The sequence below is a fragment of the Solanum pennellii genome, chromosome 4, assembly GCF_001406875.1.
Source record: "Solanum pennellii chromosome 4, SPENNV200".
NCBI classification, from domain to species: domain Eukaryota; kingdom Viridiplantae; phylum Streptophyta; class Magnoliopsida; order Solanales; family Solanaceae; genus Solanum; species Solanum pennellii.
In genome coordinates, this window is record NC_028640.1 from 72,756,303 (window position 1) to 72,783,332 (window position 27,030).

The following is a 27,030-nucleotide window of genomic DNA, read 5'->3' on the forward strand; positions in this document are numbered from 1 at the left end:
CGTACTCTAAAGTTATGAGACATAAATGACAACCAATGGAAAATTATGTAAAATTATTTTATTTTATTATAAGAAATTAAAAAACTCTATGAATTTTATATATATATATATATAGATATATATAGATATATATATATTATTTTTTCCAATCTAGATATTATATTATGCCATCTATATCTCTTGATTCCTTTTCATTTCACAGTTTTATTTAACAGTAGTACTTGTGATTCAATTTTACATAATAGCTTTGTTCAGGGACAAAGACACGTTGAGTCTGTCACGCGATCCCGCTTCGTCGAAATTTTTATTTATCCAACAATAATAACATATCTAGCGTAATCTTACAAGTTACAAATAGAATGTGGAGGTATTATAATGTACGTAGACTTATGCCTATCTTTATGAGGTAGAGAAGTTATTTTCGATAGACCTATCTCAAAACATGATGATGATGATGATAATAATAATAAAAAAATGATAGCAAAATAGCATGATAAATCGAACAAATGAAACAAGCGATAATAGAGAAAACTAGGAGGATAAGATATATACTACACTTAGCGTAAGCACTTAATGGGAGTCTGAATATTAATTAGTCAAATTCAGCTCATTAAATACGTTTGATTTTTATGTCTGAATCTAAATCATTCAGATTCAACCCATTAAGTTCATTTGTTTTATATTTTAAAAAACCTCTTAATGAGTCTGAAGAAGACTGAACGAATCAGATCTGTAGGAGATCCTTACCAACATTCAGACTTATTTGATAAGTTACCAAATAATAAATCATCGCTTCTCTGCTTTGGGCCTGCCTTTATATCTCATACTAAGAACTTTTTTTTTCTCTTTTCTCAATCAAACACCATTTTTTTTCCAATGGTAAGTTTTCGTAAATCCTTCAAGTATTTTTTTATATCAATAATTTTCTTATATTGGCAAGAACACTGGTTTGCAATAATATTTTTGGTGTATCGTTGTTTATCAAGGTTTTTGAATGAAAAAATAGTACTCCAAATCATGATTATTAAAACTTTTAAAACTTGTTTTTAATCAAAAGTGATATATTTTGTTGAAATGAAAATTTGTATAATATTTTATTAATATAATGTTCAATTTCACTTGCACATTCAGATATTGAAAACAAATAACATTAATTATTTAGTGTTCAGATTTAGAGACCACATCTTAATATTCAGATGTGTATTTAGATCAAAATACAAATTTTAATATTCAGATGTGTATTCAGATTCAGACCTTTTAATCTTAATGGAAACAAATGGGGTCTTATACTAATTAACTAGTAACTAATACTACAATGCTCAACTTCCTATTATCCTTCTATTCTTTTTCTCTATTTTATTCAAAAAAATTTATCTAAGACCATACCCTCAATAAGTATTTTAGATGTGTCAGACTCTGCCTAATTAACTCTTTTCAGTTTTTATTCGTTTTACCTCTACCTTCCCTATAACATATTATACTATTATAGTCAACCTCTCACACCTGCTTACTAATCACTATAATGCATATGTCCTCTTTACAAGCTTGAATCAGTTCAGTTTCGCTTCCTTCATCGATATATACAAAGGTTGCTCCAACCTTGTCCCATATAATCTCATTCATAAGATTTTGTCTCTTCTGATATACCTACATATACATGTGATTTGAGCATCCTCATCTCTATTGTCTTCATTTTCTAAATGTGTACATTCTTGACTAGCCAAAAAAAATCGACATTTTTCTATTTTTCTAAAATATGATGTTGTTAAAGCAACTTTTTCATTTATTCACTTCTATAAATGTCGGTAAAAAGATAGGATCAATTTGTGTGTGTTGCATGGAACACTAATTGCAACACTTGTGCATGATTATTATTGGAAAAGATTAGTCATAATTAAAATGGGACAAACGTTTTCAAATATATGAAAATAAGTCAAACTAAAAAAATCAAAGTGGTGATTAGATAGTAATGCTTTATTAGGACATTGATAGCAATAATTGTCCATGTTGTTCCACTTTTATTTATCAACTGTTGCCCCTTTATGAGAACATTATTCTGTTTATCCATAAAAAGGCCCTTTCTACTCAACTTAAAGTCTCCTCTTGTCTCTGCTTCCACCAATTTATTGAGTTTAGTACTGAAGTTTAAAAATAATGGCTCACATACATTCCATAAAATTTCAGCAATATTGATGCAAGATATTCAATCGACAGAGTAGATCGATACAATTCTCTTTATATCTTCGTACATATTTATTTCTTTATAAGTTAATTCTCCCAATTAAAAAATTCTAACTCTATTACCGGTGATGCATGCGCTAGAGAAATAATGGTGCATTACTTTGATTATGTATTGACATTCTAATCAATTTTATACTTCTACTTCTTTAGAATTCTAATGACATTCAACATTTATTTTTTTGCCTTATGACTTTCTACATGAGTAGGTAAAAATATGTCGAATTAATCACAAATAAAGGCAACACTAATAAAGTAGTAGATTGTGATTCCCCAACATTTGGACGACCAAATGAAAAGTAGCAAGACATAAAGGGGAAGACAAAGATTTATTGAGTAATTTGTCAAACAATAAACATGAAATAAGTAAATAAACAAATAAAATCCCACTAAATGGGATCTGGGAAGGGTAGAGGTAGAGAGGTTGTTTCCGAAAGATACTCGGCTCAAGTGAAACAAATAAAACAGAATCAAAAGGAGAAATTTAGATGATGTATATCATTTGGCTTAATTGGTCATTAAAACCAAAATCACAAAGAGTCTCCCATGAAACAGCAATTTAATTCCCATTTTTGCAATAAATCAACAAACTGCCATAACTCCATATAACTAACAAGACTACACTAATGAAGATGATGGCATACTCAAAATTTTTTCAAGGAGACAACTGCTATTCTAAACAACTTATCAACACAGCTGAAACTTGAAAGTTGTCACAACATATCTTGACCATCATCCACGAGCTCTGCGTGAGTCCTACTGTGTATAAATTTTGAGTATTTATATCAACGGTAAGATTTCAAGTGAAAAATTTGGCAGCTAGGAACATAAGACTTCTTCGAAGCAGCTTGCTCGAATTTCTTGATAGCAACTTCATTTTCCTCTAAACTTGTTTGAACAAAATATCGCACCCACCACGTTGAGCTCCTCAATTTAGCCTTTGGAGAGAACATAAAGGAAAGGTGGAATTAGATGGCATCAGGTTTCAAAATTGAAGGTTCATTCAAGTCAATGTTACTGTGGAAAATAGACGGAGAGAAAGATATCACGAGCAGGGCTTTCACTAAAACATTTCACCATACAACTTTGGCTGCCAATTTATTGGGCTAGCACCATTGCAGCATGAAGTCATTCTTCAAGAAATGTATATAAACACTTCCCTATTCATCGGAATATAGAAAAACTGACTTTTGACTAGCAGTGATATGCTACTGCATGAATGGTGATGTTATAATGAGGTTTCAAATGAACTGCTGACATAAACTCAATTTCTTCAAGACACCATCAAGAATTTAGATCAACTAAACTAAAAGAGCAAGAATAGATAACCATAAGACGTCATATAAGGGTCGAAGGCTCCTAACTAGGATTAAAGTCTTGGCTCCTCACCCCTAAAATTTATGAGAGATCAAATGTCCACACAGTGAAACAAAAAATATGTAAAAATTTATATGATGCAGGACTGGTCACTTACCAGCCCCCCAAATCTGGACTTCTCTGCAAACTTAACTTTATGGTGGCGTGGATAACCTGCAATTATCAGATATTAACATCAGATTAACACCAGAAGAATTCTCTGGATTACAAGGTTTCCCATATTAACTTGTCTTTATATGCAGAATGCAGCCAATGTCTTATATTGAGCAATCATGGGGAATAAAGGATGAAGGTAGCAAAATATCCTAAAGGCATTTCTAACTCCTTAGAAAGCCCATGCATGGAGTAATTTAGTGACATGGTCAAATCTTAAAGGAGAAAACTGACGGAGTTAACAGCTCTATGAAAGCAAGGTGATCAGACTCGCCAAACGCAACCAAAATACAAAATGTAACTCTATAGAGGTCAACTGACCAAAAGTTATACAAGAATAAAAGCACAGTAGCTGAATTGAAAGTACGCTACACTGCATCTATTTGGAATCAATAGTGAACCATTCATGTACTGGAGATGGATATGTATGTGTGAGGTATCATCAAAACTAGATCCAACTATCACCATATCATTCTTTAAAAATATTATCACTGATAAACAGGAGAGGAGACGAATTTATAAGTATCCTTTTTCACAGTAACAAACAATTGTTGCATTAATTCAGAAATGAAGTTGTTCCTTTCCAGTAAAAGGAAAGGGAAAAGCCATGCTGTTGCTGCTAAATTCTTCTAAGTTCTACAAATATAGGTTCTCTCTTTCAGTTATAAATAGACCCTGGTCATCTAATTTCCCCCAATTGCAAAATCTCCTCACTTCTGCATCTGTTATGTTCATATATGAGAAAGCAGTTTAATGCCATTTATACAAAAAAAAACACGGATGTCTTCTTTTCTGTGTGTGTGTTAGTGAGTGAAATCCAACATTTGTCCTTAATGTCCCTGCTATAAAATCTTATAGATATTCAGCTTTTCTTGATATCATTTAGGTAACTAATGAGAAGTGGTGATGTACTTTATCCTCCGCCGCAGAAAGGATGGTGATAACAAGAACTTCTCCCAGTCAACTTAAATCTTACTTCAAAGGAGAAAACTGAATAGCGCAATTTTGGACCTAGTAAAGAGGGTGGGGGGGGATTCAAACCTATTGAAAGCATACTGTATAAGATACGTCAGGTGGAAGGAAATTAAAATTAAGGCAACAAATGATCAAGTTTCTAAATAGATTTGTCTATCAACGAGAAAAATGTGCTAGTATGACCAAGTACTAAAGATAAAAAAATTTGTTTCACATGGTAAAAAGGCATCTATCTACGATTGAGATAAGTACTCCCTACTCATGTCTGTAACCCAAAGGGGCAAACACCAAAATACAGATTGACAGGAAGTGAGGGTAGGAAGCAGCTTAGCTCGGACAGTACAATGAATGCAAAATAAACTTCCATTTTGAACTGGCTGTCATACAAACACAACAACCAATACAAACTCTTCTTACCTGTGAAAATAACGAGTCCATCAGATGACACCCTCGCCAGTTCGGGAAGAGTCCTATTAAGATACTTTGGAGACAAGTAGTCCAACGCATCTGAGATGATCACAAGAGAGAATGATTTTGCACGATATGGGAGAGGAAATTTTATGTCAGCCACACGAACAATGCCCTTATGCACGAGTTTCTTGCAGAAATGACCTGCATCCTCTATATCATATGGTTCTATACCCCAAGCTTCGGTATCTTCCTCTTCTAACAATTTAGCAACTACCGAGCAAGTATCAGGACCAACATGCAGCACCTTATGCATGCTATCACCATATGCTTTCTTCAAAACAGAAATGGCCTTTTGAACCTCTACAGTACATAAAAAATCCCCTGCAGAGGTAAAACAGGTGGTAGATCCTAAGTCAACTGTAATGTAAAAACAGCAGCAACTTTATCTTCAAAAATGTCAAGGCAAATAAACTGACATACCATATTACCCAAATTAAACAAAAGCAATAAAATTCAGGTATCTTCTAATATAAAGAATGGAAGTCAGTAGCTCTGTGTATATACTATATCAAGATTCTTGAAAGGTATAATGCAGTCACTCCACCCACCTAGAGTGACAACTGAAAATTACTAATCTTGTTACCTCCTCTATGCCTTTATGAGTAAATGATGTATAAAGTATGGGGGGAAAGTTTACAGATGTTCCAGATGCTCACCAGAATAAAGAATTATTCAGCAAATCAATAAGAGAACAGATATCAAAGACGTGAAGTTTCTGGGTTGATATTAGTTTATTGAAGTTGGTATACAGACTGACTGCATGATAACAATGCACATAGGTTTCCTTGTGGAACACAAGAATACAACGTGTCATCTCCAAAGACATTGCTGAAGTGTGGGACCATCTCATCTAAAACTAAAAGCTTAAGTTGTTAGCAACTAAGTGACTTGATTTCATAATGTCTCAACACAAACCCTCACTTGTTGGCCCTATTCGTTTTCATGGACCAAACACGTTTTTTTCTTTTTGGATGGCTGCGAGATTTGAACCCAGGACCTCTAGTCTGCTCAGATATCATGTTGACCAACTTGCCAAAGGCTTGAGCTGTTAGAGAGATACGTTACATGGTTTTATTATGTCTCAACAGACATTTGTTTTAAGTAATTTTAGATGGTTCCTACTACACGAGCCTTCTTATAATAGATTATTATAATTATTGTTAGAGTAAAGCCCCAGGCAGAAAAGTGACAGTGGTTATCATTAAGGACCAAACTGGAGTTCTTGATACAAATATGAGGTGATCATGAGTTCATAGTTAGAACCATTAGCACTAAGCAATTAAAAGAAAAGTCTCAGTACTTCAATTAAATCACATAATTCATGTGGCATTTGATATATAAATACGTCAAAACTCAAATCCTCTAGAATAATGCACGAGTAATTACCTTCCACTCTACTGATAGCTCCTTTAATACTGGCAAAAGTACCTACAACCGATGATAATCCCTCTATCAGTGTCATACTAAAGTAAGGAACAAGACTCAGAAGCACAAAGAATGAAGTAAAGAACAATACTTAGGCAGAACAAAATGTTCAAGTTGAGAGAAGGAAACACGACGTGTAATTAAATCACCTGCATCTGCATGACCATTACTGAGAGCAGAGATTCATTTGAGATTTTTATTTAGAAAAACATTCATCAAAACATGAGGTAGGGCCAGTTTTCCTTTGCTAAAATGTTTAAAGGGAAGACAGACCATTATTTGTTTGCAGATAAAAAAATAAAAAATATGTCGAAAACAATACACATGAGCCATCTTTTACTTGTGCATATGTGGATGCCGATATCTTCTTTCCTCAAGAAGGGAAGACGTTCATGCACAAGTATTATCGGTTCTTTTCAATATACAATTTACTCTAAATAAAGAATCTATAGGAGTCCTCCAAGTCAACTAAAGAGCGTAACTGTTAGTATATATTTTAAACTAGAAACTATAGGCTACCAGACAGCTCCAGACTCCAGTGCTGAGCAATCAGCCAAAATATTTTGTTTTCTGTTTTCATCATTTTTGGGGGGCGTCTCACTATATTTCCGAAGATAAACATAACTCATAAAATACCAAGGATTCAGATACAAACCTGTGTCACGGTAAAAATACCCTATGAGAAGAAATGCTCCCTGGAATATCCAAAAGGAAAAATTGAGTTACAATTACGGTTAAATGACTAGAGGCTAGTAATATTCCAAAGTTTATCCACTGTCATCCAGAATGATAACAGTTAAATAACTAATAGCATCAGAATCCAGGAATAAGTACCACAATAATAAGTCCAATTGTTAAATATGGGGGAGACCGTGTCTTTGACCGAATTGAGCCTTCTAAGGAAGAAGCTCCATTGTCTGTTACACGTCGAGATGGATTGATAGGCCTCCTTGACATCATTTTAGGTTCTTGTAACCAAAAAATCTAATTTCCTGGGTAATATTAAGACAAATTCTAATTATTAAAAATTAATCAAGAAATTATTACGTCAAATCAAAACTAGATACCAAAAGCTGGTAAATTTCTTAAATCTGCCAGCTTCGACTTTTTCACAGAAGTTGCCAAATATAGCATTATCACAATATTAGGAAAAGACCAGTCTTTTAAGCAAACAATGATTAGTAACTATGGATTTACATGTAAGGATATTTGTTAACCACACCCCATGAACAGACACTAAAAGGGTGTCCAGAAAGAGCCAAAAAATCCAATCTTTCACTACAATTAGGGAGCAAAAAGAGCAAGAAAACAACATTTAAACCCATTTTGATATGAGGAAAAACAAAAAGTATTCTGGTTATAGTATTTGTTAACCACACCCATGAATGGAAACTAAAAGGATGTCCAGAAAGAGAGAAAAAAATTCAATCTTTAACTATAATTATGGAGCAAAAAGAGTAAGAAAACAACATTTAAACCCATTTTGATATGAGGAAACTAAAAACCACAAAGGATTGTGGTGAAGCATTTAATCATATACTAGTATTTGTTAACCACGCCCATGAACAGAAATTAAAAGGGTTTCAAGAAAGAGACCAAAAATTCAATCTTTAACTATAATTAGGGAGCAAGTAAAACAACATTTAAACCCATTTTGATATGAGGAAAAAAAATGATTGTGGTGAAGCATTTAACAGTCTAGTATTTGTTAACCAAACCCATGAATGGAAACTAATAGGAGAGACAAAAAAAAAATTCAATCTTTTACTACAATTAGCAAACACAAAGAGCAAGAAAACAAAATTGTACCCATTTTGATACAAGGGGGAAAAAGGGAAGCTTTGAGGTCTTTATTTCAAATAAATAGGCAATGGCAGGACATCATTTGTACCTGAATCAGTAGTGAACAACGTTAAAGATCCGTAATTTACAAATGATTGGTAATTCTGGTACACAATGGATATGTGTATTTGATGAATACAAAAAAAAAAAATTGAAAATTGTTTGGAGAAAAAGGTGAAAGTGTTTGCTGGAGATTTGCAGATTTGGAAAGTAAGGCGCGTATACGGAGAGCTTGAATTTGGCGCGTGGGGATTGGAGGTTGCTATTCAATGGTTCTGCTCACACTCCGGAGCTCCGATTCTCATTTAAATCACATTTCATTTCGAGCAAATTATCCATTTTGGTTAAATAATTGCATTTAATTTTTTTTTTAAAAATGAATTTTCGACACTGAATTTGAATTTTCATAATGTTAAACTTAAATATGAGTGTGCTTCCCTTTAAACTAAAACAAAATAAGAAAGAACTTCAAATACCAATAGATAACATTATTTTTAGTATCTATTAATTCTTATATGATTTTTGGATATTTATATTAAATTTTGATTGAATTCGAGTTTGTATGAAAAAGCTTCATATTTAAGATAAAAATATTTCTTAAAAAGGTAATTTTATATTTCAAAAGACTCAAATTTGAAACATCTAATTAAAAATAAAAAATTACATAAAATATATATTTTGTTTGGTTTATAGATAGAGTGGAAAAAACTTTGAATATGGTGTAATAAATTTGATAGTATAACAACTATTAGTCGTAGGACTATTTTTATAGCTTTTTGTTTTTTTGATTTCTGTTATTATTTATTATTTTATGTAATTTATTTATAGTATTATTATCGAAGATCTACTGAAAATAATATAATAAAAATTGAATAACCTCTTGACTCCATTGTGCAAATTAAACAGCATACTCCAATTGTCCGATAATAATTTCACTATTAACTTATATATCGTTTAAAAAATAAATATACATATAATATAAATTGTGTATTTAACGATAAAGATAAAACACTCCAAAAAAAAAATAAGAGTCAAAATTTGCTAGTTTTACATACAGTTGACCCGAAAAGGTCCGACGAGCGGTAGCGGGTGACTGGGAATTATCACAACGAATTAAAACCAGCAGAGAAACAAAAAAGCGAAGTTGAAAGAAGAAGAAAATAGACAAAATACAAAGTACAATTTCATCTAAAGTCGGCGACGGCGTAGAGAAGGAGGAGGAACGATTTTATTAAGCACACAGCATAGTATGTTTCATCGGCTCTTTTTCCAGTTTATTACAGTGATTACAATTCAAAGCTAAATAAATTATGGGTAACGAACAAGGCGATGAAGACAATAGGGGAAAACCTTATCAAGAAAAAGATGAGATGAAACTTTGGGGTATTTTTGTTTTTGCATTAATCGGAGCTACTGCCACAACTTTTGCGGTAGGTTCTTACCCCCATCTCATGTTTTTTATTGTTTCTGTACTTTTCTTCATTTATTTGAATTTGGTTTTGCAATTCAGTGGGTTCTGTTAAGTTCGAAGCTTTATTGAGTAATCTTGAAATCTATGATCTGTAATATGTTGCTGTATCAGATATGATGTGATAATTGGGCATTTAGGGGAAATGGGTTGTGAAGAAACCAAAGTGTATGCTTGATCAAACTGGGAAAGAAAGAAACTTGGAGATATTTAGGTTTCTAATTGTTTTTATCCTCAGTTGTGAACAAAATTTGCCCTGATTAATTACCATAAGTAGTAGTTATTCTGCCATATGAGTTAATTATATTCGAAAACCACAATGATGCTAATTTGCTTACAGGTTAATATGTTGTAACTTTGGGGATGACCATCATTTGTCAATGTTTTTATTGAAATCCCCTTACTGTATTTGAAAAAAATTTGCTCGTCTCATTACCATAAATAATGTATTCGTTTCCTGGTTAGGAGCCAAGGTGTTTGAGCATTATGTTCTACACCATCAAATTCCGTGTAACTCTGCAGCTAAGATGTGATTTAGATATTCAAAAGCACCAGTGAACTTGTAGTGTAAAATGGTGTTTTTTGTAGAGGGGAATCTTTCTAAGAAGTGGCAGGGTGTGGGACCACCATAGATGGTAGGTGCTGGTTATATCTATCCAGAATGAGAATGAGCTTCTGTTTTCAGTTTCAGCTGATGAAATAAAAAGCCAGAGATGATACCTGAGGTCATGTTCCGTTGATGGGTTCAACAGAAAGATTCAGTCACCAAAGCTGGTTTGCTGTTTGCAAGTTAGGTGTACGTCATGGTTCGAACCATGTCGTCGCAGGCAAATTTTGTTATTTAAGTAGAGACGGGTAAAGGTACAGGCCCATTATTTGCCGAGTTTCTGACCGTGCGCTAGTGACCCTTGGAGGTTTCTCGATTATAAAAGAAGGATGGGAATACGATATCTTTTGGTGGAGAAGAAAATATCTCTCTATGGTTTGGGGGAGGATTGGAGGATTGGGGAAACAAATAATCATCTCTTCCTGCACTGTAAGTTTACTGCTCAAATTTGGAACTTGTTTCTCAACATCACAAGCATGAACCGGACAATGCCAGAACATACATCAGATTTATTGAGCTGTTGGATTAGGAGGGGAGGCAGTAAGAGTCAAAAGAGATGGTGGAAGCTAATACCATCATGTGTATGGTGGTCAGTCTGGAAAGAAAGAAATGGAAGATGTTTTGAAGATAGATCCAATTCCATCCACAAAGTAAAATGGAGTTGTATAGTATCTCTACTTTTTTGGTGTAAACGGCTTTGTATAGATGATATAGACCAAATTATAGATTTGATTGAAAATCTATAATTATTCCTTTTTGGAGGTACCCAACATACCCTTAATGTCGAAGAATTCAACCTTACCAGTTTAAAAAAAAAAAAAAAGGAATGGAGGATTATTGATGAAGAGATCGAAATTATTTAATATGGCACTAATGGAAAAATGTCTTTTTTACTTAGAGACATTATCATGAAGTCGTTGTTGAATGTTGCCAGATACAAATTGTCAAGTAGTGGAAGATAAGATGACCTTATGAGTTTTCTATTTATTGATAAGTTTGTGGAAAGTTTGTCTCATGGCAACGGAATGATATAACCTTTGTTATCTTTTGGTCATTAGAACAAAGGAGATTGTGAAGGGAAAAGATGATTTTACAAAGTTCATTGTCAGGACAATGACCCTTAATGTGGAATTGTTGGGACTCGGAGTGACAACCATCTACGTTTTTGGTTGGATAGCTTGTGTGGAGACGCTGAAGTATGCATACACTTCGGGTGTTAGCCATTCTACGATAGATTGGGTAATATATCCGAGTTTGTCACAACTCACAAGAAACATGTAGCAATATCTTAGAAATTAGTTTCAAAAGAGTAATTTTGTATTGGGTCATGCAAAGGAGTATGGGAGATAAGGAAGATAGATTGGAGTGGAGGGCTTTGGGTATTTGCATGTATTGACGAAAGACATCCTCTAAGAAGAAGGAAGGGGGGGAGGGGGGGGGCAAAGGTGGAAAAATATATGGATATTTTTATGACAAGGGATCCTGCAACCGATATTTTTTGGGTGCACACAGGGTAAACCTCGCTCCACTATAATAGCCCGCTAACCTCACAGGAGAGATAAACCGCACTAGGAAAACCCCGTACTACACGCTCAACCAAGAAAGCATGCAAGGGGTTTCAAGCCTAAGACTCAACCAACTCGGCCACCTTTACAGGTGGAAGAAGATACGAATAGAAAATCATATGTCCTTAGTGTATTTCAACTCTTTGTTATTAAGGATGGCGTACTATTCAGTGACATTTGTATAGTCTCCTTCTCTTAGAAACTTGTTCAATGGATTCTACAAATTGAAGTTGAGTAGGTCTGATATTTTTTCCCCGGGTGTGGTTCGTTGTTGCTTCTGACTGCTTTAAACTTTCATGCTCTTCTGTGTTCTGTTAGAACAATGAAAAAGTTTTACAGGAATTTTGTAGCTTTCCTTGCTTCTTCCTTTTTTCCGCCTCTGGGTTGCTTCTGATTATTAATTCACAGCCTGAGAAATTTGGCAGGTTACACAATTGCGAAGTACAGTGGATTTTGTCTACTCTCAGGTAATGAGCTTTTTTGTTCAATCTCATTGGGTAAATGTAGAATTTCAGTTTACTCCTGAGTTACCCTCCCTGCATGTGGTCTATGTTACGACCTATTTGCTTGTTGCTGCTACCTTTGCTTCTTCTTTTGACTACCTCTTATCTGGTTTTCTTGTCTTTTTCTTGTAATTTTTATGTAGCACCAAATAGGACAGCGAAAATAAGGAAAGATATGAGAAAAGGCAAAAATGAGAGTGAGACCAAGAGAGAGAGAGAGAGAGAGAGAGAGAGAGAGAGGGTGGATAGGAGAAGGGAGCAGGAATAAGAGGATAAAGAGAAGAAATTTTATATGCAATCAATTAATACAATATTATTAGTCTCTCGACCAAAATGCACTAGGGTCCTATTTATAAATAGGGAATACTGAGCAAGTGAAAACTGGAGACAATAAAACCTATTTCTCTAACTAAAACTGAAAGATAAGACTATTGCTAACCAACAGATACGACCTTTTAATGAAAAAATAGTATTATATCTAACTCAGAGAATTCTTTTTTGCCTTTTAAAAATTAAGAAGATTGACTTGCTCAAAAAAAAAAATTAAGAAGAATGACTTGCTAAAAAAAAAATTAAGAAGATTGGCATGGCGCATGCACAAAAAATGACACCCATAAATCGAGATGATGTTTAATCTTAAATTAGAAGAAAGAGATAAATATCAAAGGCAGGAAGATGTGATATTGATGCATCGATCACTCTTCTACATACTTGCTCTTGCTGATGTTCTAGATCTTCGAAGTATGTGAGTCAGTTTTAGCTCACGTCTAAACATAATTCACCACTCAGAAGATGATTGAAAAATGACTAAAAATTAGTTCTCCAAGGTCTTTGGTTTAGTGATGAGAGCTAAGCAATGTGTGGATTAGCCACACGTAATTAGTTTGAAAGTCGTGGCAATCTGAAGAATGGTATTTAATCAGAGAAGGGTACGGAGACAGTCTCATGATACAACGAGTTTCAAACTGTGGGCCATCTCGCCCTCGGATATTTCTTAGTCATAAAGAAAAAAATTAAACTGATAAATCGCTTCAGGGAAGATCATCAGATTCGAATTTGACATTGATTTTTAAATTTTGGGAAATAAACTTTTGCATATTTATTTACTACAGAGAAAGTTTTATAACTCAGCTTTAGAGTAAAAAAATATCAGAAAATAGTTGTAAAAGAAACTCTTAATAATTGTGCTATTTCCTTCTGATACAGGGAGTATATGCTTACTCTGTGAAATGAGATGTTGCCACAAAACTAATATTGTGCAAATAATTGATTTTGCTGTTTTCATGCAATTGTCCTGGGTGCTAATTAACTGTTGCATGCATTAGATGAAATACATCAAATGAAGTTGCTTATATTTATTGACATTTGTGCTTAAAGAAGGATTCTGCTCTAGTTGTTCTGATAAATACTTTGCATGGGGGAGGAAAGGAATGTTTTTCTTGAGCTAATAACTACTTATTTGAATTGAAAAAGTTGAGGCAGTCAGCACAGAGAAGTCGAGCTGGCGGTTCTTTTAGGACAAGTTTTCAGGAGGAAGCATGGAAAAGATACAATCGCAGGATGCGGGAGGAGTATGAAGAAGAAATGGAGAGAGTGGTGAGCTACATTTTTCATCTTCAACAATTTTACTCTTAATTTCCTTATATTTAACTGAAAGAGAATATCGTCAAAGTTTATTTCAACTAGAAGGAAGTGAAGACATTGTGATATTTGCTTTATCAAAATACAGGCCCCTATGTGTAATCGTTTATAATGTGTGCCGTCTCTGAATATAATTTGGCCGCGTCGAGAAATTAACTACCATTTATTTTGAGAAGGAGAATTTAACTACAATTTGTTCTTTTGGACATAAGCATAACTTGCTTTCTTGGACAAGCTGTGCGAAATTTTTTATGGAAAATCTTATAGCTAGAAGGTTGGAGGATGGACATAAGATTTACCCATATTTCTTCATCTGCAATAATACACTGAAGTTGTACAGAACCATTGGATATTTAATAAAGTTGAACACTCGTCCTTATTTGTATTTTTTTCAAGTGAAATGTCACTCTTACCCTATGTTTTCTTTGCCTGATTGAACTGTTGTGCTTTATTTTCTATCCCATAATTTGTGACCTTCACAAAGACAACTACAGATAGCAGATCTAGAGACTTACATATCTGAGCTAAAGAAAAACATAATAAGATCACAGATAAACTTCCATTTGTGAGTTTACTCTTGACCCAATATCCTGTGCTATTCGTAGGAGCGCATTCGCCGTATGCAAAGTGTTTTCAACAGGGAGAGAAACAAATATAAGAGGAGCTATGAGAGCTGGCAAGAAAATGGGCAAAGTGCATATCATCAGCACTTCCAAAGAAATGACTGGTACTGGAAGGCTGATACATCGTTCAGAGACCGGGGAACTAATTTCAGGGAAGCTCCTAGGGCCAATGCAAGCAACCCTCTGTCGCATCATTACTCAGTTTTAGGTCTTGATAGGTACTAATTTTTTTTCAGATGTTGAATTGATCTATATTTATACTGGTTACGCATGTTATCGCTAATCAGATATGCTGTTGCAGTCTTCCAATTGTCTTAGCTTTAGCATCCTTAAGGATATCAGTGTAGTAGTGAAGTTGCTTCTTTCAATGATTTAGGTTCTTTTATCTCTTAGTGCCGAGTGTTATTCTTTTGGCAGTCCAGACTGGTTTCTTCATTGCATTAGCTAGGAGAGGGGTAAGTGTTAAATGTCAAATGAATCATTAAGAATGATTATGCTATAATTATTTGGACTTTGATGAATTAGGAAGCTAGTTTTGTTTCATGTAGGTCAAGGTCTTATACCAAATTTTTTTGCTGTTCTCTGTAGTATGTTCTTGCTTATTGTTAGAATAATAAAACTATGAGAAGCTGCCTCTTTCTTGTTTATTGTCAGTATGGAATACTATCAAAAGCTAAATCATAGTTTGTTTTGTTTTCCTTTTAATTTTTTAGTGTATAGATAGCTGACTGGATTTTCTAGAAGCCTTATGCATATTTTTATCAAAACACCAACTTGGTTATTTGTGTCTAGGGACTTTTTCAGTGGTATTCACTCCTTTCTATTTCCTTCTTTGATGTTATCCCCGATTCCTTCTTTGATGTTATCCCTGATTTCATCAGAATTCTCATTTCAATGAATAATTCGGTGAACATCTTATCACTTAGAATTAGTCCATGTTTACTGAGACTGAAGATGTCAGTTCATTTGGATGGACCTGTCAAGTCAGCACTTTGCATGTGTCTGGTCATGCATCTACATAAGCTAATACTGGCTTAGGCTCAGTAATTAGCAAATCATTCCTCTCTAATGAGTTGGGAAAGACATACCAGTTTTGGTTGCTTGGTCAGAACCTCCTAGTAGACCTTACTGAGTGGTTGTATTCATGAAGAAGATACTTCTAGTGCTGTTGGTGTCTGACCGATAATATGGCAGTTAACAGTAATGGTGTAAACATTATCCACAAAAGTGCAAAAGCAAACCCTATTTCTTTACTCTCCAGTTAAAACATAATAGGCCCTCTTTGCATGTCCTCTAATTTAACACAGGCCCATCACTGAACTCCTTCTGCAAAGGCTGACAAAATTTGCACCTAGTGTATTCCTTTACATATAGCTATATGATTATAGAGGAGTCTTGCGTATTATCTGATGCATCGCCTTATCCTGGGGTCTACTAATGCCTTCCAACGGCTTTGCAAAAACTGCTAGAACGTAGAGTAGTGCAAGGCGAGATTGGAAAATGAAGGTTGGAAGGCTACCGATCAACTGGCAGAACTCCTCCATGCAGCTAGCAGATGTGGTAAATATACAGATATGAGGAGGCAAATTACAACCGCATTTACCAATGAAATTTAAGTGAAAGTTGGAGGGAGAATCCAAGTCAAAGTTTTAAGGAATTTTGGGGCCCACTTTTAACTCATTTTGGTGCATATACTACTGCATTCTTTGTAAACATTTCACTTGGTATATTGTTGTATATGACGCAGTTCCACGACTAGATACTAAACATATAAGACGAATTCATGTAAAAGTATGTGCTACCTCAGTTTCATTTTATATTACAATGTTTAACTGGGTTTGGAGTTAAGATGTTAGTTTGACTTATATAGCATATTAGTGATGATAAAAGAGAATAATGAAGTAGTGGGTGAATAGAGAGCAAATATCACATCAAAGTTGAAGTGTGTATATTTAATGATTTAAATTCTTGCTAGTCGTGAAAGTTGCAGTAAAATACAATGGTGTCAAACGTTTTGTTACGTCCATTACAAAGATGATAGTCCAAAAATCAAAGTTGTTTAGGACACGTTACTGTTCATTTATTATGGTTTGAGGCATATGTATGTGCCTGAGGCATGCATTTTGGCCAATTCTTTTGCTAGGGAATTCTGCATCAAAGCAGAAAGAAGGGTTTACGAAGAAGAAAAATAACTAATTTGCATTCTTTTGTTGGCAACTCAAGGACCAGAGCATACACCTAAGCCCTATAATATGCCTCATAGGATGCAGCTTACCAATGCCGTGGGCTCTTCTATTTGAAGTCACCATGGACTTCTAACAAGGACATAGATTGGAACACTTCTAGTTTTGTTTTCGACTTATTCACTCACTGCAATCTAATAAGGAGATAATGTACTGTTGTGGATGCATTTGTGGGCAAGACATATGTGCGACAGAGAGCCAAATAACTTGATTTAATTATAACGCTAGTAGTTTTCTTATTATTCTAGAATAGGAAGACTTCAATTATATTATTAGTAGTTCTCTTATTAGTTAGAACAGGATTTATGTTTCCTAGTTTCATAAGAGTTCCTATTACAATAAGAAGACTCCTATTTAAAGGAGGATTTGAGGAATAAGAAGTACGCAGATTTTTATCAGAAAACAAGAGATAGGAGTTCTCTCTTTTAATGAACTCTAAGGTTTCGGCTTCCCTTTGATGAGCTGAATTCATACACAAAAATAGGTCGATCTAGGAATTTGAACAAAAGCAAGGGAAAATCAAAGGCAATTGAATTTGATTCCCTGTTCATCGTCCTGTGACTCGATCCTTCTCTAAGAACAGGTACCCTATGATGTGAATGGTGCAACCCATCAAGTGTGGCATGTATCATACTTACATGAAGGTGAAGATTTGTTTTACAGACTCTGGATAGTAAGATGCCATTTTTGTGATTAATCTCATATTGAATTTTACTTCAGGGTAAATCATGACATTGAAAATTATTTTCTAAAACATGGTTTTACCTATGATGAGGTGGTTTAGGCTTTGCTGCTCTAAAAGGGTATTACTTCTTCTGTTAGTTACAGATACTTATTGTTCTTCTCTAGTTTTAGTTTTCTCTTATGTGTACTAGTTTTCATGTGGCCAAGAGGTCCATATTTGGAATGTCAGGTGTTTAATGTGGATGTGTTTAGTACTTTGGCGATGATACTGACACTGACATGAAACTTGACATGTTTGATCCTTCCATTATGACAGGTCTAGGACGAAGCCTTACACGGATGATGAGATAAAGGTACTTATCCTCTCTGGCATGTCCAAAAATTCTTCCAGTATTAAATGAAAATAGTGTTGTTGTGCAGTTTACCTCCCATTTTTTTTTTCTTTTTATCTTTATACCTTCCATTGTTCTAAGTTCCCTGATCCCACCTCTTCCTTGTGGAGGAGAATGGTTTAGAGAACTAAATAGCGAAGAAAAGCTTTTTCTGAGTGCTACTACCCCTGCCACCCTGCATGACTTGAAGCCTTGAAACATTTATTTCCGTTCTTCTGAATTTTCTGAATAAAGAAATATTTTCCCTTTGGGTGATACCACCCTACTCTGAATGACAGAGTTAACTTACTCCTTTGTGCTGCTCCTATTTTTCTGAATGAAATGTATGTGGGTTTATATTTGGCATTAGGCAGGAAAAGAGTGATCAAAATCATCTGTAACCTCTTAAAGAAAACTACTGTCTTGATAAAGGTAAAAATAAAATGAAATGATACTCTCCGGATAAATTTTTTGCATCACCAACATTTTCGTAGCTAGAAGCTCTGTTAATTACTCAACAATTTTACTTTTCTTTGTTCCTTGTTTACTTAGAGACTGCAAGCCGAGCTGCTTCACTTCTGTTACCTGCCACCATGTCTCTTATACAAAAAAAACCTCGTGGAATATAAACATATTTCCAATGGACTAAGATCCAGGCGTATTGCTTTGTTTTGCAAGATTATATAATAGCCTTTTCTAGAATAGAACACTTTTGAGTAGCTTCAGGTCTGAGTTTACTGCCGTGCTACAACAAAGATACTTGAGCAGTTTCCAACAAATTTCAGTTAAAAACATTACAGAACTAGCATGAATTGTCTGCTCGGCAAAGTCGTGTTTGATAGAATCCAAAAAGGAGTGGCTTTTGGGATTGAGAAATGGATATCCACAAGGACTTTCATATGTTAAGTTGCTTCTCCTTTATTTCTAATCGAATGTGCATCTTTCCTTTCCAATCTTTGTTGGAGTGATCGACACTAATTTAGGCTAACCGTTAAAAACATATTTTTACTTCACAAAAAGTGACATTGGACATGTTTAATCTTTTCAGGAAACTTTACTCCTTATTCTATTGATCAAGAACCTAAAAGTCCGCACATCCCGACTTGTCTCTTAGCAATATTTAAACATTTTCAACTCTATGAGAAAACCTTGTAAATTAAACAAAAGCATTCACTAGGAAATAGTGAGCTTAGTTGGTAGGAAATTGAAATGAAGAACTGACTAAGAGCCTGTTTGGATTGACTTATTTTAAGTGCTTTTAAGTCAATTTAGCTTTTAAATTTTTTTGTAGTGTTTGGATATAATTAATAAGTGCTTTTAAGCACTTGTCCTTAAGGGAAAGGGATAAAAATAAGTCAAAAGCCATGTGTTAGAATTTTTAACTTACGGATTTTTGGCTTATAAGCTAAAAGCTATAAGCCCATTCAAGCAGGCTCTAATACTATTTCTTAACTGCCTCGTCAAATTTAAGAAGTTGATGCCTAATATTATTGGGTGGTTCTGGCATTGCCTATTACTAGGAGATTTTATGAAGCTGCTTATTTATTGATCATACTTGTACACACTGATCTCTGCTAAAATCATCTTAATATGATAAATCCTCCAACTTGAGCTATTTGCTAGGGCGTCTGTAGTTGACATCGCAATGGTCCTTCAGTTTCGACTATCTGTTCTGCTTCTTTCCCTGTCTTTCATGGGCACATGTGAAAACATTAGCTTGTATTGAGAAGTGCCTTTTTTTGAACTTGCAGTCGGCATTTAGGGAAAAGGCAAAGCAGTTTCACCCTGATCAGAATCAGCAAAACAAAGGTGGATTTTGTTGTCTGGTCTATTTGATATTTTATCCTTGTATTACCTATTTCAAATTCAAGAAAAACAAAAGGAAAGAAATGCTACTACTTGCATCAGGTGATAAATATCTGATATTGTGACATGGTTGCAGATACTGCTGAAGCGAAGTTTAAGGAAGTCATGAAGTCATATGAGGCTATAAAGTCGGAAAGGAAGAATGGCACGAGCAGATAAAGAGCCATATGATAAATGCCTTAAATTTTCTGTAACTTCTAAAAGGTCATCTCCACTTGATGTTGTATATTAGTCTAGCTAATCCAAGTGGTCCTTCATGATGGATTCCTGGGAGACTATCGAGCCATTTGCTTCCAGCCTTGTGCTAGTTGACTGGTACACCTAGTCTCTTGACATTCTTGGCTGCTTATCAAGGTTTTCAGGATACGCTTTGCAATAGGTTCTTGTTTCTTTTTCTTCAATTGACGAGTTTTAAGAGTACTTCTACAGCTAGGATTGTTGCTTTTATAATCCCTCCGTGGACTTCCAACTTCATGGAAGAGCGCAATATGTGACGTGGGATAAGCTGACATACGGATTTACATTGTATATCACACAGGCTTTAGTACACTGTAAGTTAGCTCAAGATGTCAAATAAAGAGAGAAAAGGCTGTAATCAGCCTATGAATTTTGCCTTGTATTAAATTTGAGTGGCCAAGGTCGAATGGCCCATGCAAGTGGTTGATTATGTTATATTCTTGCTTGGTAGAAAAGATATGTAAGAAACTTCTTGAGATTGTTCATTGTTGCATCACAAAAGGTCGAAATTTAGAGAAAAAAACAAATTATATGCTATTATTTTGTCAAGATATATGCCATAGCACTCACTTTTACATTACATTAATTTCAATTTCAAGCTCCGAGCCTTTAAAGGATCAGTTGTTATGCTTCCTCAATTTCTACTCCATTGTCGTCAAACTCAAATCTTCGGTATCAGTAATTATTGCCAAATGTGGGAGAACACAAGAAGAAAAGGTAAAAAGGAGAAAAAAATGAATGTACAGAGAAGAGATAAGGTATACTTTTACAACTTATATTTACTTTGCAGTTAATAGTGTAATCAATCATGGGAACAAACTAAAAAAGGAAAAAGATTACAAGGGAAGACTAGCAACCAAAAATTATGCAACAGTTGGACTAAACTCTTGAAACTCACAACCAGAATACTGATGGAGGTGGTACAATGGCATAGCCTTATTCTGTTTATAGCAGTTACAACCTCACTTCAGGAGGGCTTCCTGTAATATGCGGGAACAGTAGCAGGGAAGAACATCTGTCTGACCCCTTCTGCCTTGATGATAGGGAAAATGATTGCAGATGCACTCTGCATTTGAATCAACATGAAATTGTCAAAACACAAGAACACCTGTAAGATTGTAAATACTTGAGCAAAAGCAAGATTGACACCTACCGATATTAGCCGGGCTCCAATCCATATACGTTTCGGTGATGGGAAAGGAAGCAGCAAGCGGCCAACACCAAAGATAGCCACAGCAAAGAAATGACAAACGAGACTTAATGGACGAGGGTTTAAGCCAGAAAGCAAAGATACTGGTCCTTCTGAGAATACTCCACCGAGGCTCAAATAATCAAAGCATGCTTCACGCATCTCCTTCCTAGCTTGATCAGGCGAAGCACAAAATACCTTATACAAGGCACCAGCCAATGTATTGATGGTGGAGGCCACAGGCTGCAGATAAATATGCGAGCAGAACAAGTCAATATCTATAAAGGTAATAATATTCTAGTTAAGTCTGAAAGTGCTGCAGGAGAATTGAGTCATCCTCTTTTGCTCTTTTTTTTTTTTTTTATGTAGAAGGCAAGTTATAGGAGAATTGAGTGAGTTCAAAAAGTCCTAAAACATCGTAATGAACCAAGCCTTTTTACATTACATTGTTATTGGTAGATTGAAAACTGGTGAAATCATCAAAGGAATGTCAGTTTTGTGGTTCCAGATCCTTAATTACTCACTAGTCAACATAGAGTTTTTACTTCACTAAGGATTCCCAAAGTAGAAAATGTGGTGCTTACAGCAACCAAATATGTTGCTTATGCAAAGAAGGATTTCAAATGATTTTTACCTTACGCAAGGTGTAAAATGACTCCAGATATCTGCAAAGAGTAGATGCATCATTCAAATCACGAAGAGGTTTGAGAAGATCACGCAATACAACGATATCAGATAATGCTACAGTCATTCCTCCACCAGTCAAGGGGTGGCGCATGTTGAATGCATCACCCATGAGAAGAGCACCAGGAGTAGGATGAGGAGCAGCTGGCATGCTTCGGTTGGGCATTGTCCTGATGTTTCCTTTATCAATTGCAGCAATGAATGCATCTTTTATCTCAGGAGGGACCTGGAACAACCACACGAACATCTCATTGAACATAATAAGTATGTATACTACTATAATGACATGGTATGTTATTCAGGATAACTTTTTCAACAATTCTTTACCTGGGGAGCAACTACACTTTTCAAATATTTGGCCATTTCACCATTCGAAATAGAAGGCACTTTTTGACCAGGTACATCAACCAGACAGCGGACTTCAGTACTGCTTATGGGATAGAACAAGATAGGTGACGGATCAGCCAAAATGACATGTCCGTGATTTTCATGTGGAAGCTGACAGTTCTCCAGTACCAGACCAACAAAACAAGAAGGGACTTCTACCTGTGCAATGTTACATGTCATTCTGAGTGTTGAGAGAAACATAAGGAGGGGACAACAAGGTGATGTTCATTTAAAGATATTTGTTCATTCAAACAACTTCGGTACACTAATTCTTATCGTCTCACACAGTAAGTAAAAAAGCAAAAGATGATATACAATAAGTAAAAGCAAACGATTTCACAGACGAGCTTTTTAAACAAAAGATCCTTCTCAGAAAAAAATTAACCACCCAGTATCATCCTTCTTATCTTAACAAAAATCAAGAGAAATATAGATAAGCGCCCTTACCTTTGGGTCGCAGAGGGTACGTCGCAGATTCGAGAAACAACCATCACATACTACAGTTAATGGTGCATATGCTTTCAACTCTTCACCGGATTTAGTCTTGTACTGAACACCTCTAATGATCCCCTTTTCTTCAAGCAGAGACGTAACAGTACCTTGCTCGAGTTTGACACTGTTAAAAAATCAAAGCCGATATGCATTTAGTCAATCAAAGCAGAGATAATTCAACAGGAGACTATTTCAATCAATCAACTAAGCTTCCATCCAAACTAGTAAGAATCGACAATATGAATCCTCACTATAAGATCAAACAGGAAATTATTTGAAGATCAAATACTTCATAACATATAAGAGAAAGAGAAAAATAGATCTGCCAAGGGAAATAGAAAAAATAGTAAGAAGGAATACTTGGGAAGAGCTGCAGCTTTCTCTCGCATTCTTTGAATGAAACGCCCATTGTGGAAGCTCCTTCCAGAAACATCAGAGTGAAATTTCTCCAGGGGATAAGAAAGACGTGTACTCTTTCCATCCTTGAAAAGGGCATACCCAAAAACGCGTTGAGCATCAATTTTCTCAACACAATCTGCAGTAGACACAAATTCAAATATGAGAAATGCGAAAAAGGGACAGACTAACATCCTTTTTTTTCTCTTCAAGAGAGTAAATTAACCAGAATTGACACAAATCACATCATTTAGGAACTTTACCTTCCAATCCCAACTCCTGCAATTTGAGATAACCACCCGGTTGTAGGAGTTCTCCAACAATTCGATCAGGCTCCGTCAAATCTCTTTCAATTACTTTTACACGACGCCCCTCCTGTAGTCCCAAATGTATAATCATAAATCTCACAATAAAGAACTTTTTTTTATAGAGAATTATCAACAAAGAACTCCAATAAAATTATTTGCAGCGACACCAAACGCTTTCATCATCAATGCATCTTTCATTTCTATGATTTCATCAAATTAACAATCAAGTTCAAGTCTTCTATGAATAATAACCACATCAACTAATCAACCTAATCACTTCTCACTACACAAATACAGTTTCCTCACATATGTACATAAAAAAAAATAGTTAAAGGACCAAAGTTGAATAATAACTTTTAAAAAAAGATTACAAAGATAGAAACAACACCTTGCCAAGAGTGTGAGCAAGAGCAGCACCGGCAACACCGGCACCGACGATGATGATATCAACGTCTTCGGTTCCATCCTTTGATCTGGACTCTCCGTTATACAGCGTAGTTGTAGTGGTGCTAGTTGCCGAGCCATCAGTTTTACTTTTGCTGCGGCCAATGAAAAAACAGAAAACTGCAACGAACCCCAACACCACTACAAGAAGAGATCCGGAGAGACCTAAATCCACCATTGTCGCCGGCGACAATGCAGAAAAAGGACGGGAAACGGAAACGGAGCAAGAGAAACGACGACGTGCTTCTCTAACAATGCCCGTGAATCTCTCTATATATATCTAAAAATGAAAATAGAAAGAGTAGTATTATTAGGCTGTATCTGATGAATGCTTTGCTGTCAATACAGAGAGATTTCTGGACACAAAGCACACTTTTTTATGAATTAAACAGAACTAGCCACATATACTAAATTTTATAGACTCAACGAAATTATTAGGCTCCTAATTAAAGATCTCAAATTTAAATAATAAACGTGATAATTTTATTAGAATTAGCATTTTATAAAGCTTAGTATACCATTTAATTTTAATTGAAATACTAAAACACAATTTAACATTCAATGAAAAATAGTTTATGGTTTTAATAGGCCAATAGATTTTATTCAGAGTATTTATATTGATAAAAAATTATTAAATATGAAAAATAATAATAATTTTAAAATTTATAAAATTTAAATTCTAACTTCGTGTCTCGTATTATTACTGCGTACCCGCCTAAACCCATTGAACTGTACATCTAGGATGGTGTTTGCCTAATTGGGTTAGTCTTGAATAATTAAATAATTGAGCTTGAGCTTTTTTCAATTGGGTAATCATATCAATTTTGGAAGTGCGTTTTGCAAGGGGAGAAGAAATAGAATTTTATTTAGATAGTATTTTTTTAAAATCTATGATGTTTGAATCGATTTTCAAGTATTAATATTTGTTATCTTTACTAGCAACAAGTATAGAATAATTCTGTCCATCAAGATTAATACAAATAAAAAGCTTAAGGAAAATTTTAAAATGCTTTCAACTCAAAAACCATATTTTAGACCCAAAATAATTATTTTTTTAATTTTGGAATTTGAATTTTTATTTTCAAAAATTAAATAAATTTTATGACCAAATAGATTATGCCAAAAAAATCAACGAAGTGCTTGTAATATTTACGACCAAATAGGTCTTTAATGAAAGTTATATTTACTGAACTAACTTTAGCAATAATATTTTGAAACTTTAAATTTAACTTAGTACTAGTAATTTAATTTCAAGGATAATATAAGAAAAAAATTGTAATAGAACCAAGCTATTTTTAATATATGAATCAAATAAAATGAAAGAGAATAATATCATTTTAATCAAGCAATTAAGATGTTATTTTGATTTAGACCTAAGTATAATTAATCATGTGATTAGAGTAAAATATTAGGTTGGACTTGTCAGAGTAATCAAGCGGAAATTTTACACGAGACAGGTGATCTAAGAAATATTAATTAAAAGGACTCTGGCATGTATTTATTTTATTATTATTATTATTATTGGTTCTGTTTTTTTAGTTTTATTTTATTTATCTTACTTTTAAATTAATTTTTAAAATATTTTAAACCTAAAAATTATCACATTATATGTTTAAAATCTTAAGATTGAAGAACTATAAATTTTATCAATTTTTTAATTTTTTAAACTCTTATCAAGTTAAAATCAGACAAGTAAATTGAAACAAATGAGTGTTCAACTATAATATAGTCCTTCATTAATATTAATATTAACATTTTTGTTTATTCTTTTTTTATAATTGAATTATTTCAAATTACTTGATGTTCGAAAAAATCAAGAAATAATTGTTTGATTTTATTAAGCAAATATTTACATCTTTATATTTTCCTTCTTGATTAGTTGAACTCTCATTACAATAAAATGTATAGAATCATCATAACTTTGTAATTGTTTATTAAGATTTGCACTTCTTTTTTGACCAAAGAAAAAAATCACGACAAAAGATTGGTACTTTAGCAATTAATTTAAAAAATGTTGGTGGGAATAGAGTTATAGAAATAGATACATAAGAAGTAATTAAAATACTACTCCCTCTCGTTGAAAATGAATGGTGTTTTTATTTTTTAAATCTTTTTAAGAGGTATTCTATATAAATTATAATGATAATTTTTCTAAAAGGAATTAATTTAAATAAAGAAAGTTTTACCTAATAGAAAACTTATCATTTAACAATTATATCTTTTTGAAATAGGTTAGTAAAAATACGGAGTACTCACACCGTCCAATATTACTTATTTACATTACTAAATTACTTGTTAATTTATTAAAATAGAAGTAATTTTCTTTTCATTTATTCTTAAATTACTTTTAATTGAAAATATAATTTCTTAAGAGAATTGTCTATTGTTAGTCTTGATATTGATGATACGATACATGAACTGAAAGCGTATAAAAAGAAATCAAATGGTAAATTAATGAAGATGTTATTTTTATTTATAATTTCTTGAAAGATAAAAAAATAAACAAATAATATAGCAATATTTATTATTTTTTCTATTTAAATTTGGTTGTTCAAAATTTTAAAAATAAAATGATTGTTCTATAGCTTAGATAAGAGATACATAAAATAATATCTATGTTTATGACCAAAAAAAATATTAATTGAGGGGCAGAAATATCATCAATTATAGATGCTTTTTTACTCGTGTTAGAAATCTATTCAAACTCATTAGTAAGAGTCTGTTTGAATTGATTTTTAATTTATTTTTATTATTTTAATTTTAAAAAAGTATTTATAAGTATTTTTTAACTTTATTTAAATATTTTGAAATTGTTTAAATATTATTTTAATTTAAAAATAT

General features: G+C 33.8%; 3 protein-coding genes across 4 annotated transcripts; 1 reads left to right on the forward strand and 2 right to left on the reverse strand.

The window, feature by feature from the left end:
- Nucleotides 1–2,689: 2,689 nt before the first annotated feature.
- On the reverse strand, nt 2,690–8,750 carry LOC107015975 (probable pectin methylesterase CGR3). 2 transcript variants are annotated; one of them, XM_027916055.1, is made up of 7 exons: nt 8,449–8,750; nt 7,474–7,631; nt 7,295–7,334; nt 6,601–6,642; nt 5,161–5,535; nt 3,713–3,768; nt 2,690–3,176 (listed from the first exon to the last, which is right to left on the reverse strand). In XM_027916055.1, exons 2-7 carry the CDS (start codon nt 7,597–7,599, stop codon nt 3,024–3,026), a joined length of 792 nt encoding a protein of 263 aa, XP_027771856.1. In that variant the 5' UTR covers nt 7,600–7,631; nt 8,449–8,750; the 3' UTR covers nt 2,690–3,023. The 2 variants fall into 2 exon arrangements, with proteins under 2 accessions (XP_027771856.1, XP_015071920.1); XM_015216434.2 differs by having other exon boundaries at nt 8,531–8,748.
- Nucleotides 8,751–9,543: 793 nt separating this feature from the next.
- Nucleotides 9,544–20,826, forward strand: LOC107017671. The gene is made up of 7 exons (XM_015217877.2): nt 9,544–9,911; nt 12,547–12,588; nt 14,098–14,220; nt 14,871–15,106; nt 18,132–18,168; nt 19,938–19,995; nt 20,129–20,826. Exons 1-7 carry the CDS (start codon nt 9,792–9,794, stop codon nt 20,209–20,211), a joined length of 699 nt encoding a protein of 232 aa, XP_015073363.1. The 5' UTR covers nt 9,544–9,791; the 3' UTR covers nt 20,212–20,826.
- A 184-nt stretch (nt 20,827–21,010) lies between these two features.
- Nucleotides 21,011–24,598, reverse strand: LOC107017670 (squalene monooxygenase-like). Its single transcript, XM_015217876.2, has 8 exons — nt 24,134–24,598; nt 23,701–23,812; nt 23,402–23,576; nt 22,997–23,165; nt 22,490–22,708; nt 22,113–22,388; nt 21,443–21,721; nt 21,011–21,355 (listed from the first exon to the last, which is right to left on the reverse strand). The coding sequence occupies exons 1-8, from the start codon at nt 24,365–24,367 to the stop codon at nt 21,257–21,259; spliced, it is 1,563 nt and encodes a 520-aa protein (XP_015073362.1). The 5' UTR covers nt 24,368–24,598; the 3' UTR covers nt 21,011–21,256.
- Between the last annotated feature and the right edge of the window lie 2,432 nt (nt 24,599–27,030).

Excerpts from the sequence above, each read along its gene's own strand:
- LOC107017670 (XM_015217876.2), bottom strand. The coding sequence starts at position 24,367 with ATGGTGGATTTAGGTCTCTCCGGATCTCTTCTTGTAGTGGTGTTGGGG. Across the intron at positions 23,813-24,133 it reads TTGCTCACACTCTTGGCAAG|GAGGGGCGTCGTGTAAAAGT; the intron begins GTGTTGTTTCTA and ends TTGGGACTACAG. Across the intron at positions 21,356-21,442 it reads TTGGAGCCCGGCTAATATCG|AGTGCATCTGCAATCATTTT; the intron begins GTAGGTGTCAAT and ends ATTCAAATGCAG.
- LOC107017671 (XM_015217877.2), top strand. The coding sequence starts at position 9,792 with ATGGGTAACGAACAAGGCGATGAAGACAATAGGGGAAAACCTTATCAA. Across the intron at positions 9,912-12,546 it reads CTACTGCCACAACTTTTGCG|GTTACACAATTGCGAAGTAC; the intron begins GTAGGTTCTTAC and ends GAAATTTGGCAG. Across the intron at positions 19,996-20,128 it reads TCAGAATCAGCAAAACAAAG|ATACTGCTGAAGCGAAGTTT; the intron begins GTGGATTTTGTT and ends ACATGGTTGCAG.
- LOC107015975 (XM_027916055.1), bottom strand. The coding sequence starts at position 7,599 with ATGATGTCAAGGAGGCCTATCAATCCATCTCGACGTGTAACAGACAAT. Across the intron at positions 7,335-7,473 it reads CAATTGGACTTATTATTGTG|GGAGCATTTCTTCTCATAGG; the intron begins GTACTTATTCCT and ends TGGATATTCCAG. Across the intron at positions 5,536-6,600 it reads AGCTATCAGTAGAGTGGAAG|GGGATTTTTTATGTACTGTA; the intron begins GTAATTACTCGT and ends TTACCTCTGCAG.